The sequence below is a fragment of the Pelecanus crispus genome, chromosome 18 (genome assembly GCF_030463565.1).
Source record: "Pelecanus crispus isolate bPelCri1 chromosome 18, bPelCri1.pri, whole genome shotgun sequence".
Taxonomy (NCBI): Eukaryota; Metazoa; Chordata; class Aves; order Pelecaniformes; family Pelecanidae; genus Pelecanus; species Pelecanus crispus.
Window position 1 is genome coordinate 2599281 of NC_134660.1, and position 14863 is coordinate 2614143.

A 14863-nucleotide genomic window follows, 5' to 3' on the forward strand; every position below is an offset into this window, starting at 1 on the left:
GTTCCTCCGTGACCCTGGTTTTGTTCTCTTGGGTTTTGCAACACGTTCCCTGGACTTGTCCCCCCCGTGCTGGCAGCCGAACCCCCAGCAGCACCGGCCGAGGATTCCCACCCGCTGCCTCGGTCCCGGGGGAAGCGCGCGGACCCCAGACCCTGCCCGTCCTTGCTGCCTGCTGCGGCTCCGCACGCTGCCCTTGCCCTCCCACAGCCAATGTTTGGTTTATTTTGGACGTTTCAGCTTGCAGCTGTGGGCGGGAGCATGGAGACCACCGGGGCCAGACCCTGATGTTTGGGGGGGGGGGGATGACATGTTCGCCAGCCGGCGAGGCTGCGTCCTGCTGGGACTCTGCCTGCCGCTGCCTTCTTGTTAACGTTTAGTTAGGAAACGGGATAAGCACCAGTTTGTGTCCGAGCGGTGCGAGAGGCGGCAGCGGGTGCTGCCCGTGGATCCTGGCGCTGCCAGCCCGGTGCCCCGCTGCGGCGAGGGGCAGGGTGCTGGAAAGTGCCAGGAGGCCAATTTGGGTTTGTTGGTTGTTTTTCCCCCTCTTGAGTGGCTGTAACGGAGTCAGAGGGGAGAGTTTAAAAACAAAACAACTTTTTTTTTTTTTTTTTTTTGTGAAATAGAAATCCTATACGCACAATTTGGGGTTTTTAATTTTGTTTTTATATATAATTTAAATGTTCTGAGGTTGGCAAGGTGCGCTGTGAGGCATTGGGTTGGTGGGAGAGCTGGTGCCGTGTCCGCTCTGCCGCCATGTCCCCCGCCCTGGCCGAGCCCCCGGGTGCTGCCGGACCCCTGCGGCGCAGTCCCGGTCCCTCGGTGCTGGGAACCGGACTCTTGCGGTGCCGGTGCTGCCGGACGGCTGGGGAGGGGGCTCCATGGGGGGGTGGGGGGGGCTCCGTGCGTTCCCCGCTCCCGCCAGGCTCTCCCCGGCCTTCCCTTCAGCAGAGATTAAAGAGGCAAAACGCCAGCAGAGCCGCTTCTTTTCTTATTTTCTTTTATTTTTGCCCCTTCCTGGGCCGGCGGCCCCCCCAGAGTTTTATTGCTCCCCCCGGGGCTGCGCTCCCCCCGCTGCACCCAGCTGCTTTCAGGCACCGGGGTTAATTAGCGGAAGGAAACTTGTTTTAAAAAACAAAACAGAAAAACCCAAAAAACCAAACCATGTTTTAAAAAAAAAAAAAGGAAATTGTTTAAAAAAAAAAAAAAAAGTTATAAACACGTTAGGCGCGGGTGCTGCCTGCGCTGCCCGTCCTGCCTGCGGGGGGGGGGAGCACACGTGGCCACACCCGCGCGCTTTTTTTTTTTTGCCTTTTTTTTTTTTTTTTTTTTTTTTTTTACAATAAACGAGGAAAACGGGCGCTGCGTGCTGATGTCTGCCTCTCTCCCCCTCCCCATGACGTCATTTCCGACGCCGTGACGCCATCGGCGCTGTGACGTCGGCGCCCTGCCCGGCGCGCGCCTGCCCCCTGCTGGGGAGAGAGGCGGCGGGGGAAGGAGCGGCCGCTCGCAAAGGCCGCCGGGACGGCGGGGGCGCGGTGTCGTCACTGCCGCGGGGGCCGCCGGGAGCTGTAGTCCGTCCCGTGGTGCCCCGCGCCGCCGCCCGCCCCTGCGGCTGCCCAAGATGGCGGACCGGCGGCGGCAGCGCGCCTCGCAGGACAGCGAGGACGACTCGGACTCGGCCGCCTCCGACAGCGCCGATTCGGCCGCCAGCGCCGCCCGTTCCCGCTCGGGATCCGCCTCCGGTTCGGGCTCTGGTTCGCCCCGGCCGCCTCACCGCCCGCCGCGGGGTGCCGCCGGGGCCCTCAGCGCTGGGCCGCGGGGCCGTGGGGCCGAGAGCTCCGCCGGGGGGGGGGCCAAGAGCGCGCCCGAGTCCGAGTGTGTGAGTGCAGGCGTGGGGGGGGCGTGGGGCCCGGGAACGGGGGCGAGAGGGGGCGAGGGGACCGTGGGGGCCCGGGGATGGGGGAAGCTCGGGAGGGGGCTTTGGGGGGGGCCCTGGGGGAGGGGGGGGGGGGCTCTGGGGGGGCTGGAGGAACGCGGGGGCGGTTGGGGGGCTCGGAGCCGGGGTGGTGGGGTGGCAGGGGTGGCGGGGGGTTGGGGGCACACTGGGGTGCGGGGTGGGCTGGAGAGCTGCGGGAGCAGCAGGCTGGGGGATTGGGGAACTGGGCTGGGGCCCCCCCGTGGGTGCGGGGGGGGGGGGGGCAGGCTGGGCTCTGCGGCCCCCCAGCACCAGGCAGGGGCTTCCTGTCCCCCGGCATGGGGTCCCCACAGCGGGGCGCGGGTGGGTGGGTTTGCTGCCTGGTCAGGCCTCTTCTGCTCTTTATCACCTCTGGCCACCCTGGTTGTTAAGTGAGGGCATTAAAAACCTTTTCCGGGGAATTTGTGGTGCTGCTGTCTCCCACCTCTGCAGGGCAGTTCTTCTCCGGTAGTTTACGGCTGGGTGCAATTTTGTCCTGTTGTGGGTTTATAGAGCCGGTTATTTATTTCAAGTTCCTCCCGAATCGCAGCGCGTTTCTGCTCGGTTGTTTTGGTGTTTGGGCTTATCTCGTGAATGCATTGGCTGGTTCTGTTTTTGATTTGAGGTTGTTTTTACTGCACAGTTCGATCAGTCTGTTCTTTTACTAGAAACTTTTCCTGCTCTGATTCCACTTCATCCAGCGTCTTCTCTCAGGCGCAGGGTTGTGTTTCTGTCGCTGGAGTCTCTAGCAGATATCTCTCTCGCAGATATCTGCCTGAGCTTGGTCCTGCTTGGTATTTATTTGTTATTCCTGGGCTCCTGCTTTAAGTAATCCTCTTGTCCTTTCCCGAGTTAGCTGTCTGGCCCTCCGTTATTGAGGGAGGGGAGCCTGGCTTGTCTGTCCATGTTGCTTTTTTCCCTCCAAAGATCCCCTAGCAGTTAACGCAGTTTGTGCTTTTTTTTTCTTGAGCTGCGTTCCCCCAGCATAGCTCACTCCAGAATGATCTTAGAGAAAGGTACCGGGAGCCCTGAATTTGTTTCTTCTTTCTCGGTCACTGAAGCTGAACTTCTAAGGGCGGATGTGATAGGACTGGGGCCAAACCTTGTTGTAATTGCGTCTGGGATCGTAGGAAGCCACAGGGACCCAGCTGCTGACCTCCCCCTCCGCTAATGCACCTTTCTCTCCCTCTCTCTGCAGGAAAGCGAGGATGGCATTGAAGGAGATGGTGAGTAACGACTTCCTCTGGCATTGCAAGTTCTGTCTGCGTGCAAAAAGTAAAAACTGGACAAAATGCGTTTTCCAATAGTCCTGCAGTTGTTGTCATCCCAAATATTACCTCATAATAGTAGCCAAATGTGGGGTGCAGGGACAACATGCCCCAAACTCGCCCTTGCTTCCTCCTGTGTGAGCTAGCAATGGCATTCATCAGGCACGCTTTGGTGCTGGCCTCTGACTTTCCCTTGGTGGGACTGTTCAGCGTGTGTTTGCCAGCGGTCGCCTGCAGCGTGGCATGTTACGCTCAGAGAGAAGCTGTGTTTCTGTTTCTGCCGTGACACCAAACTCCTTTTTCTCCCCCGCAGCTGTACTCTCAGATTACGAAAGCGCAGAAGACTCAGAGGTAAGAGGAGTCTCTGTCCTGGTGTTTAAAGGGTTCTGCTGAGTGACCGCATCTCGCACAATTTTAGCACAAAACCCAGTTTGTGTCCTTCGTTCTGTTCCACTGACCCCATCGGCTGTGATTGCCTTTGTCTCAAGATACCAGCTCGTGCGCTTCGCACCAGCTGTGCAGAGACTCGGAGCGAGCTGCGCTGCAGCGTAGTCGTCGCCGCTGCAGAGGAAAACAGTCTCTGCCAGTCTGAGCCCCCTCGCCGGGCGGTTCCCTTGCATACAGTCCACGGTGCTGGGCAGCTGGGCCCAGCCCTGTGGAGAAGCTGCCTGTGCTGCTGTGGGCTGGACGTAGGGCCAGTATGTGTGGGGGAAAAAAAAAAAAAATGCCTGGCTCCTCAGACGTTGGATACTGGGAGCAAGATTTGCCATGGCCAAGAAGGGTGTGGAAGGAAGTGTAGGATGCTGGTTGCGTTTTAATTAGTCAAAATGAAAAACCTAATTGCTGGGTTGGAAGCATCCCAGGCAGCATCCCTGTCTTCTGCATACAGCAGCTGGAGGGGTAACGCGCCCCGTGAGTGCTGGCAGCTCTGCGTTGGGTGTGTGCTGAGAAAATCCTGCCTCGCATGCACTGGGACCCCCTGCCTGCACCTGGGAGGCGGCCTGGGCAGCAGCCTGCGGCTGTAGGTTTCCCTGGATTTTTAGTTCAGAACTGTAACTTTAACATCTTGAGGAAGTTTAGAGAAGTTCTGGTTTCTAATGATTACAGTGAAGGTTTTCTAGTGAAAACCATTCTCTTGAGACAGCTGTTCTGGGGGTCTTGAGGCGGGCAGCAGTTAGAGAAAACACAAAACAGCAAGGCAGATGAAATCAAAGCTCGTAGGGGCTGTTAATTTGTGAATTAATCGCTGCCGTTAGTGAGGAAGGAGCGCGGCAGGCTGTAGAGGCGACACGTGGAGGGCAAGGGGCAGCTCCCCGTGTTCACCGTGCAGCGGCTCTTCAAGCCTGGAAACCTGCGCGGAGGCTCCCCGGAGGCTCAGCATGCGTAGAAGCAGAGCAGCGCCGGTGCACGCCGGGCTGTTGGAGCAGCAGGGGTATTGCATCACTGACGTGCCAGGATGACTCTGTTCCTGTGCCTAAAAATAATGCCCGTCTGGGTTTCCCCAACGTAAACAAAAGGAGCAGTTGATGTGCAAATACGCTGTGTTGAAAGAGAAAAATAGAGCAGTCTTTTTGTTAATCATGCAGAGCTATTTTTAGTGTCAGTTCCAGCCTAAGCAAGGCTTGCAGGCTCCTGGAGGGTGAAACGAGGTCATGCTCCTGTGAGCAGAGTGCTCCGAGTGAGTCAGCTGAGTAACTCCAGGGAATTTGGAAACGTGGTGCTGGCTGGATCCAGGCCCTCAGTGTGGGAAGGAAGGGACGGTCTGAGGGCCCTTGTTCGCTGGTCTCCCTGGCTTGCGTGAGCCCTTTCCTTTCAGAGCGGTGAAGAGAGGCAGTGGCTTTGTGGGGGAGCTGGTCCTGGCTCTGTTCTAGAAAGCCTGACTGTTGGATGTGATGTCACTGGTGAGAGTTGGTGGGGAGAACTGTGGGTTTACTCTTTGCTTTTTCTGTAAAAATACAGGGATAGGAAGGACCTTGAGAGCTAATCCTCTGCTTTGAAAGAGCCGGGTGTCTAACAACTGGAATGGGGATCTAACTCCAGATTTGGGGACTTGTGTGGGGAAATTCCTGGGGGACCTGTTGCTAAAGGTGCACGTTTGAGTAACTGGGGCTCTTTCAGGCAGAGGAAGAGGATTACAGCGAGGAAGAAAGTGCCAAAGCGGAACTGAAGCAGGATAGTAATGATTCCTGTGAGTCAGCGGCAAAAGCAGAGAAAGGGGATGAAAAACCTGACTCCAAAGGTGCTGTAACTGGTGAGAGGCAAAGCGGGGATGGGCAGGTAGGTGTTAAACATGCATTCTCTGGGCCGTGGGGGGCTTCTCGCAGAGGGACTGCTGCAGTGGTAAGAGCTGTCTGATTTTGACAGGAGAGCACTGAGCCTGTTGAGAATAAAGTTGGGAAAAAAGTTCCCAAGCACCTGGACGATGACGAGGATCGGAAAAACCCGGCTTACATCCCACGCAAAGGGCTTTTCTTTGAGCATGACCTCCGAGGGCAGACGCAGGAGGAGGAGGTCAGGTATGTGAGCATCCCCCATGGGTCTGCCTCTCTCTGGGAGGGTGAGGCCAACTCCCAGGTCAGCGTTTGGCAGCACAGCTCCTTGCTTCGGTGTGAGGCGCTGGGAAGGCGTCAGCAAGGAGGATTTGCCTGTTCTTCAGTTGCCTGCTTGCAGTGTCCTGCCAGGACATTTTGGCTCTTTGTTTTGAAGGAGAAACTGAGGGTGGTGCAAAAAAAACCACAGGGAAAGCTTCTTGTCAATGAGCAGTGCCCCTTCTTGCTGCTTTTCGGAAATAGCAGTGGGTAGACCAGTAGCTGCTGGGCAGGAGGAGCGGGAGGAAGAAGAGATGCTGTCTCCTGTGCACATCCTGCCCTAGAAATGCTCGGTCTCTGTGTGTGGGGCTGGTTGAAGCTGCCACATCTCCTTGGCTTTGTGACAACCTCTTGGTCCTCACTGTGTAACTATTCCAGGCCGAAGGGTCGTCAGCGGAAGCTGTGGAAGGATGAGGGCCGCTGGGAGCACGACAAATTCCGGGAGGACGAGCAGGCCCCCAAGACCAGGCAGGAGCTGATTGCGCTTTATGGCTATGACATCAGGTCAGCTCACAACCCTGACGACATCAAGCCGAGGAGGATGCGCAAACCAAGGTGAGCAGCAAAGTCAAACTAGAGCCTGGCTTGTCCCGGAGGGAAATCTCAGCCCTTGTGCCAGGCGCTTCAAACAACAGGAAGGGGGAAAGCCCTGTGGTTGGCTTTGGCCCCGGGGTGAGACCTTGGTCCTGGGAGTTTTGCATGCTGCATACGGGAGAGGGGTTCCCTGGTGCAGCAGCACATCTCACTCGGATTTCTTTCTAGTTGTTTGTACTATTTTTCTCCCTCAGGTTTGGGAGTCCTCCTCAGCGAGACCCAAACTGGTCCAACGAGAGGCCAAGTAAGCCCCCAAGGCACCAAGGTGCAGACAGCACTTCGGCTCCCCCGCGAACATTCACCAACAGGAGCTCCGCAGGTACAGGGAGGATGCCCCCACCTAGGAACTACCCAAGGATGGGGGGCTACAAAGAGACCCGTCCAAGCTACCGAGCTTCGGAAACAAGCGTCCAGCATCTGTCTCGTAACGGCGAGCAAGCAAAACAGGAGGGCAACTATCGAGCAAAGCGTGCGGAGCAAACCCCACCACGAGACAAGTCACCCGAGATGGAAGCAGCACACGTCCACAGCAGCCCTGCAAAGGAGGAGGTTGCTTTGGAAAACCAAGCCATGGCTGCCGATGCTGCACAGCCACCACCAGACAGACCAATTGAAAAGAAGTCTTATTCCCGGGCAAGAAGGACCAGAATCAAAGCTGGGGATGCAGGGAAGCTGGCAGATGAAGTGCCGCCTTCGGAAGGGCTGACTCCTGTGCCTCCAAAACCTGTGCAAGCCGAGACATCCCCCCCACCAGCCAAAAGCAGTAACTGGGAGTCGCCAGTAGAATCCAGCTTGGATGGACTCGAGCAAGAGATGACCCAAATGAATCTCACTGAGCAGAACTGGACTCCAGGGCAGTCTCAGTTCATACAGCCCCGGGAGCTGAGGGGTAAGTGGGTGCAGCTGCACCAAAATGTTGGTTTTCCATTGCAGCCCCAGCCAAATGCAATTCCGCATTTGCATAGTTGGTTAGAGCTGAATTGTCTCTACCTTAGTCCAGTCTCGGTGTAGGTCTGTGATGGAAATGCGTGCTGCTGAGAAAGTGCAGTGGAGATGGTTAGAGGGGACAAAACAGAACAGAAAAAGGGGAAATTAAACATTCTGGTGCAGGTTAATTGAGTTAGAGCCAGGAAGGACATAAAACTAGATCCTTTCCTTTTCTCTGCCCTGTTTTGTGTTGAGAATGGGGAAGGTTCAGTAAAGCTGAAGGCCTGTGCGTGGAACAGGCAGCAGGGACTTTGTGCGCTATGAATCATAGCAAGACCCGCTGCTGCAGCAGGAGTCAGAGTTTGGCAGATAAGGAGCATTGTGCTCGGTTGGCAGGTAAGGATAATGAATATTTGGGCTCCCGTAATGTCCTGCTAGGAGCAGGAGGGAACTTTCCTCTGTTTATCAGCTTATTTCCTAGCATTGAGATTTAGTTGCCACTAGCTAAGACCTGACCGGGATTGGCGAATGCCTTTGTTCCTGGTAGGAGGAAGCTGCTCTGTTCGCAGCAGCAGGCAGGACAGCTGAAGGAGGGATATTTGGGAGAGTTACCCCTGTGTGAGCTAAGGACTGAGTTCTAGTTGAGCATCCGTGCGAGAGGTCATTCAGGTATAATTATCTCTTCGCAGAATTAGAGTCTTTTCTGGGGAGTGTTAGAGTCCTTCCCGAGGGAAATAAAACTGGAGCAAGGAGAAGAAAGCGACCTGCTGTTTTCATAAGCATCTCTTGAGGTTTAGGTCATGAAACCATGAGTCTTCTTGCACTGACGTGACTGGTAAAATCTTGGTGAACAGACCTTTGGTCTCGGCTGCGGATGCGAGGAGACAGACTTTAAACATGCCAGGAGAATGAGAGTTCAAAAGTGCTGTGATTTGCAGCTGAGATTGTGGGGGCGGTTTTTTGATACTTAAAAATAAAGCATCTTCACAAATTTACCATGAGACAGCTCTAGACTGCAGGTAGGAGACCACTTTCTGTCTGTAAGAAGGACGTATTACTCTACTGTCCCTTTGCTTCTTCCTAGCAGAGAAGGTAGGAGTTAATTCTGGGAGGCATTTGGCTAGATGAGCCAGCCATCGAGTCATTCTGTACGTACAGCATCTATGCCTGTGCGTATATTTGCAATATCAGTGATCCGTGGGCACTTGCAGTGTTTGTTTTGTCCACTTTCGCTCCCCTGGAATCGCCTGTGATCAGTTTGGCGCTGTGGTTTTAAATGTGCACTGTAACTGTTGTTTGAATTCAGAGGAGCCCATGATAAAAGTGGTTCCGCCCTGTAGAGAGTTTAAACTGCAGCTTACCCAGTCCCACATGGATCCTTGTTTCTTCCCTGAAGAGGTCCTGTCTCTGCAGGAACAGAGCTTAGATCAGGACCGGGATTTCAAGCTGAGAATTACTTTTTTTTTTTTTTTTTTTTTTAAGCAAGATTTAAAAGGTGTTGAGCAGTGTGGATGCTTGCACAGTGGCACAACAGATTCTAATTTGTACTGAAATATTTAAAATTGTAACCTAAGAGATGAATTTATTAGAAAAGGTTTCTCATCACAAAAGCAAGAGCTGTGCTTGTTTGTAGTACAGTAACGTGCCCAGGCTGCCGGCGCTCGTACGGCCAGCGACGGGCACCTCCTGGCGCTGCCCTCGGCGGGTGAGGTGACTCTTCACTGGGAGCAAATGCAAACCATAATAACCAGTTTGTTTATTCCTCAGGTATTCCTAACCATATGCACGTGGGAACTGGGCCACCGCCTCAGTTTAACAGGATGGAGGAAATGGTAAAGCTTGTTGCGTGGAGCGTGACTCTTGCTTGTAGAAGCGCGGAAGCCCAGCATTTATCTGTTTCTGGGTTGTAGTAATTAGAGGCTGCACGTGACACCTCAGCCTTAGCCTTTCCCTTTCATGGGTGTTCATAGTTTTTTACTGTGTGACCCAGATAGAGGTTTGCAGGGGCTGGCGGGGGGAGCGGGTCTGTGCTCCCTGGCTGGGGGGGGGGCTCCTGCCCCTCACCCTGACCCTCGCTGATCCCTTTGGACTCTTTCAGGCGGTGCAGGGGGGCCGCGTGAAACGCTACTCGTCGCAGCGGCAGAGACCGCCGGTGCCGGAGCCTGCCCCCCCCATGCACATCAGCATCATGGAAGGGCACTACTACGACCCACGTGAGTGTTTCTTTCCCGCTCCTGAGGTTCTGTGTGTGCTCAGATCCTAACTCCTGTTAGGATCGGGGGCTTTGTCTTCCCTTTCCTTTGTAAATAGCATTGCTGCGTCATCTCGTACGGTAACTAAAAAGCTGCTCTGAGCCTCTGTGGTTGATGCTTAAACCCACTGAAATACAATCAGTGTTACTGCCTCCCCTCCCCCTGCAAGGGCTCTCTAGGATGCTGCTTTTCTTCGTGAGAATGAGGATTTAAAATTAACTTGAAATCAGAGCAATGTCTTTGCCATTTAAGAGCGGGGAGAATTACAGAACAAGGCTGAGGATAGACTAGGAATTTACTCCAGCATTGAAAGTGTCGGAGAAGAAATTCCCCGAGTATTCTCCTGCTTTGTAAAGGGAGTAGGAGGCTTTTCTGTTGGGAGTACGTAGCATCTGTGAGCCTGGTAGACAGCGTGTGCCGATGGGAACGTAGCTTGCAGCACTGCATTCAAGTGTTGTAACGGTAGCTGGCTGCGGCGTGCGTGTGGCTTGCTGCAGTAGAATAAAATTCGGTGGAGCTTTTCCTTACCAACTGTTGTGTGTTGCAGTACAATTCCAGGGACCAATCTACACCCACAGTGAGAACCCAGCCCCGCTGCCGCCCCAAGGGATGATCGTACAGCCAGAAATGCACCTCCCTCATCCAGGTGAGGAACCAGCTCCCCAGCGGGGCACGGGGCAGCTGGTACCGACGTTGCGTTGTGCCCTGGGGTGGCTCAGCCTGTGCTGGGGAGCAGATAACTCCAGTTTCATGCAGCCTCTGTCGCTGGGGGAATCCATTTTCCTGATCTCTACAACATGGAAGAGACCTGCTTCCCTCGTGCAGTGAGGCTGGATCAATATGAATTTTAAGGAAAGAAAAAATAGACATTTCTGGCCCTTGCAGCCAGTGCAGGACCGAGATGATCTGAATGTTTTGGCAGCCTCTAGCTGATGTCTGCAGGTTCTGTGCAGACCCTCCTGGCTGAGTCGCTTCCCCTTCAGTGGGGAGCTTGGCTCTGCCAGCTGTTGTGCTAGGCTGCTTCTTCAGTCCCTGTTGCTTGGAGATCAGAAAAGAAAAGCAGAAATGAGAACTGTTGAATTGGCATGTTCTCTATCTTACCCACAAAAACCATTTCCTGAATTGGATGTGCTGACCGGGGCTGTGTCCGGTTCCGGTGAACCGTGACCCCGGCACTGGGGAGGGAGCCATGCTCCACTGTGCTGAGAAGTGCTTCCCTTTTTCCCTCCCCAGCACAGGAGCTGAGGTCTTGTGGCTGCAGGAAAGGCCTTTGAGCAAAGCGCTTCTCCTCCTGCTGCAGCGGCAGGGAGGCGCAGCTGTGCTGACCTGCTGGCATCATAGCAGCCCCAGTCCTCCGCGGAACGCGCTGGCTTTCCACGCGACATCACGTTCAGCTTATTTTTGTTGCTTCCCAGGTTTACATCCCCACCAGACACCAGCCCCCATGGCAAACCCCGGGCTGTACCCTCCGCCAGTCTCCATGCCGCCGGGCCAGCCCCCACCGCAGCAGCTGCTTGCACCGACTTACTTCTCCCCTCCTGGAGTCATGAATTTTGGGAATCCTGGCTACCCCTACCCCCCAGGAGCACTACCCCCTCCGCCTCCTCCTCATCTCTATTCCAACACGCAGGTAAGCCAGCTGCGCTGCGCGTCTCCTTCCTGAGCAAGAGCTGTCGAGAGCAGATGGGATCCTGTGCTGTGTGGGTATATTCTCTGAGGCTTCCTGGGAGAGGATGTGGAGCAGCTGGGCTGCTCAGTGGTGGGAGGTTGTTTACTGTCGTCCCTCTCTCTGCTTGGGGTGGGTAGCTGAAAAGGACTGCTCCCATGTCTGCTGTGCAGCTACCCTGGGTTTAGGCTCTAGTGGATGAAATGCCTGTATTGGGGGATCTCAGAACCTAGGTCTTCCCCTATGGAACAGGGAGACAGCCCACCAGGAGCCTGTGAACCGTTACGTCCCCTCCAGGTCCATGCTAAGTCAAGGACACCTTGAAAATTGCTTTGGAAGTCCTTTCTGTTTGAGATGGAGGCAGGAGGCTGGCTGGTGTTGTTTTTTGGCACCGGCCGGGAAAGCCCTTGGTGTGACCAGCACGGGGCTGGCTTTTCCCACTCGATGTCTGACCTCTGTGTCCGCAGTAGCCGCTGGGAAGCGAGGAGGCAGATCTGTGCGGGTATCCTGACGACGAACCTGTGGCCGCTGTGCAAGCGGCACACGGCTGACACGCAGTGGCAGGCTAGAGATGTGCATGCTCCCCGAGCCCTGCAACCTCTCTGACCTTCCCTGCTGCCCTGGGCTGATCCCAGCTGCCCCGGCAGGGAATTGGCCTGCTTTTGGGACAGATCCCGAGCCCCCGGGCAGCTGGAGGTGATCTCGGTGTGAAGGGGAGCTGTTACCTGCCTTGTCTGCTCAGAAAAATGGTAACTGCTGCTGTTACAAAGCACAGACATTATAAGTCTGATGAGGAGCGGCTGAGGGAACTGGGATTGTTCAGCCTGGAGAAGAAGAGGCCGAGGGGAGACCTTACGCTCTCTACAGCTGCCTGACAGGAGGGGGTAGGGAGGTGGGGGTCGGTCTCTTCTCCCAAGTAGTCAGCGATAGGACAAGAGGGAATGGCCTCAAGCTGCATCCAGGGAGGTTTAGATTGGATATTAGGAAAAATTTCTTCACGGAAAGAGTGGTCAAGCATTGGAACAGGCTGCCCAGAGAGGTGGGGGAGTCACCATCCCTTGAGGGGTTCAAAAAACGGGCAGAGGTGGCACTCTGGGACATGGTTGAGTGGGCATGGGGGTGTTGGGTTGATGTTGGACTGATGATCTTAGAGATCCTTTCCAACCTTAATGATTCCTAGTTTTTATTTTCATTAAATAATCCAGCCACCAAGCCAGGAAACATGAAATTGCTACTCTACCCTTAACTGGTTTTAGTGGTGGACTTGGCAGTGTTAGGTTACTGGTTGGACTGGATGATCTTAAACGTCTTTTCCAACCTCAACGATTTGATGATTCTGTGGCAGCTGGGAAACTCTGCAGGGCAGAGGAAACCCATCTGCCATGAACTTCGCTCCAGCGTGGCTGTGGGTTGCTGCAGCCTGTACCTGCCCACCCTGCCGAGAGCCGGGACGCCCTGGTGAGGGGCAGGGGCAGGCGAGGGTCCTCCGGGAGCTGTGAGTGCTGCTGTTCTTTGTAGCCTTGGGGAGCACGGCACAAATCAACCCCCATCCCTCTGCGGCTGCTCGCCTTCAGTGCAAGGCGGTGGCATCTTTTCACCGCCCAGTTGCGTGCTGTAAAGGCTCTCTGAGACATGTGGCGCTTTCGCGGGGGATGCAACCTTCTGCGCTCCCCGCAGCGAAGAGCGCTGACCCTTCTGCTCTCTGGGGAACGCAGGCCCAGTCCCAGGTGTACGGAGGGGTCACGTACTACAACACTGTCCAGCAGCAAGTGCAGCCCAAGCCTTCTCCACCTCGAAGGACATCCCAGCCTGTGACTATCAAGCCACCGCCTCCTGAGGTACCGTCCCCTCGGCGTGAGTCTGTGCGTGTGTGATGCGGTACCGTTGGGGTGTGCGTGATGCTGCAGTCTCCCTCTCCCATCCAAAAAATATAACGTTGTTCCAAGGAAATCTTTAAACTGTCTAATCTTTGACATGTCCCAAACCTCAGCTTCTCGTTGCAGGTGGTAAGCAGGGCTCCAGTTAATTTGAGTTTCTAAATACTTTAAAACTAAATCCACCTAAAAAGTAAGTCCAAAGTTGACTCTTGCTTTTTTTTTTTTTTCTTAATTTGCTCAGGGTAGAAAACAAAACACTTTATAGAGAGAAAAATCCAGTCCTAAGCTAGGAGGCAGTGACTTCTCTGGAAGAATAAATATTGAGACCTTAGCAGTAGGTAACTCGGGCAGCAGACTTAAAGGCTTTCCAGAGACGAGAGCCGTTTCTCTGCGCTGGGAATGGTTTTCTCGCTCTAGTGCTGTGAGCTGTGCGTGTGTGTGCACGCCAGCATGCCGTGTGTTTGTTTGCTTTCCTTTTTAATACCTTGCTTAGCGTATGGGAGCTGAGCGAGCCTGAATCACGGCAAGCCCAGACCTGGGCAGGCATGTGCCGGTTGTTTCCCCGTACGTGGGGAGGTGGCGCGCGGCGCGGTAGAGGGCTGGGAAACGTGCAGCGTTTGTAAATCCACCGCGAGATCGTCTGATCGAGGTGCCCTTTGAAAAGCCTCGTGATGGAAAACCGTTTAACCACGAGGAGAGCTTGGCTGAAGGGAGCTGGCTGTGCCCAGAGCAAGCACGGAGGAAGCCGGAGGCGTGGGCGGGTGGTGGTCGCGTTTCGGCACCCAGGCATGGCGGGTTTTTGCTCGCAGGACCCTGGCGATAGTGCTGCAACCCCCGCTGTGGCTTTTGTGGTGGGACAGCCTAAGCCTCTGCTTCTCTTTCCTCTTCCAGGACAGCAAAGGTGAAAAGTCAAAGGAGAGGAGCAACACGTAGGGATGCGGCCGTGGGAATCCCAACGCCAGACTCGGCACCTCGGCAAGGAGGAAGCTCCTTCTCGGGAAAGGCTCCTTCCCTGTGCGTAGGTGAGGCAGCGGGATGAAATAAGCTGCACCGTCTTGTGCTCAGGGCCAGGCACCTTCCCTCTCTGGTTTTACCGGTGCCCTCCCAAAAACCATCTCGCCGCTGCTGATCTGCCCTCCTTCCCCCTCCCTCACTGGAGCACAGAAGTCACCGAAGAATCAATCCCCAGAGTCAGTCCTTGGCCACGAGTTCTTGCAACTTCTCTTTTACTAAACGTCTGCCCTTTTGCCTCTCTAGGATGTTAATCTCGACTGGCTTGATTGTGGTCTCTGTTTTTATTTAAGAAATGAACCAGCCTCTTCAGTAAAGCTGATTTGTTTCTTTTTGGGTATTTTGAATTTGTTTGTCTGGCTAACCTGAACGTAACATCCTGTGCCCCCCGTGGAGACAGCTGATAAGTTAATTCTTCATTTCAATTCTCTTTTTAAATTAGCAAGTTTATTTCTGCCATTGTTGAAGCATAGGAAGGGCAGCTGAGTGATAGGAGTCTGTCAGGAATGCTCTGGCTGCATCGTCACCCCTTAATTTAGAAGCTCCTCCCGTTTCTTTTTCTGAACAAGCCCCGCTGGTAACTTGTGTTTCTGGCTGTGTGTGTGCGTGCGAGCTCGCAGCTCGCACCAGATGGGAATCTGTGTGCACGACGAGCGCGGGGCAATCCCCTTCCCCGCTGCCATGAGCGCACCTTGGCGATTTCCAGCCGCCTCCTGCGCCTCTGCC

At 54.8% G+C, this 14863-nt stretch overlaps 1 protein-coding gene across 3 annotated transcripts; it reads left to right on the top strand.

The window, feature by feature from the left end:
- The first annotated feature begins 1621 nt into the window (after window positions 1–1621).
- Window positions 1622–14863, top strand: CASC3 (CASC3 exon junction complex subunit). 3 transcript variants are annotated; one of them, XM_075722835.1, is made up of 14 exons: window positions 1622–1879; window positions 3153–3180; window positions 3536–3573; window positions 5341–5499; window positions 5587–5738; window positions 6189–6365; window positions 6599–7293; window positions 9099–9163; window positions 9430–9544; window positions 10131–10229; window positions 10999–11213; window positions 12965–13087; window positions 13240–13316; window positions 14018–14056. In XM_075722835.1, the coding sequence occupies exons 1-13, from the start codon at window positions 1622–1624 to the stop codon at window positions 13273–13275; spliced, it is 2160 nt and encodes a 719-aa protein (XP_075578950.1). In that variant the 3' UTR covers window positions 13276–13316; window positions 14018–14056. The 3 variants fall into 3 exon arrangements, with proteins under 3 accessions (XP_075578950.1, XP_075578951.1, XP_075578949.1); XM_075722836.1 differs by having other exon boundaries at window positions 13253–13316; XM_075722834.1 differs by lacking the exon at window positions 13240–13316 and having other exon boundaries at window positions 14018–14863.

Bases quoted from the DNA above. Each gene is read 5' to 3' on its own strand.
- CASC3 (XM_075722834.1), top strand. From the start codon at position 1,622: ATGGCGGACCGGCGGCGGCAGCGCGCCTCGCAGGACAGCGAGGACGAC. The intron at 3,574-5,340 runs GTAAGAGGAGTC...GGGCTCTTTCAG, and splicing joins AAAGCGCAGAAGACTCAGAG to GCAGAGGAAGAGGATTACAG. The intron at 7,294-9,098 runs GTAAGTGGGTGC...TTTATTCCTCAG, and splicing joins ACAGCCCCGGGAGCTGAGGG to GTATTCCTAACCATATGCAC.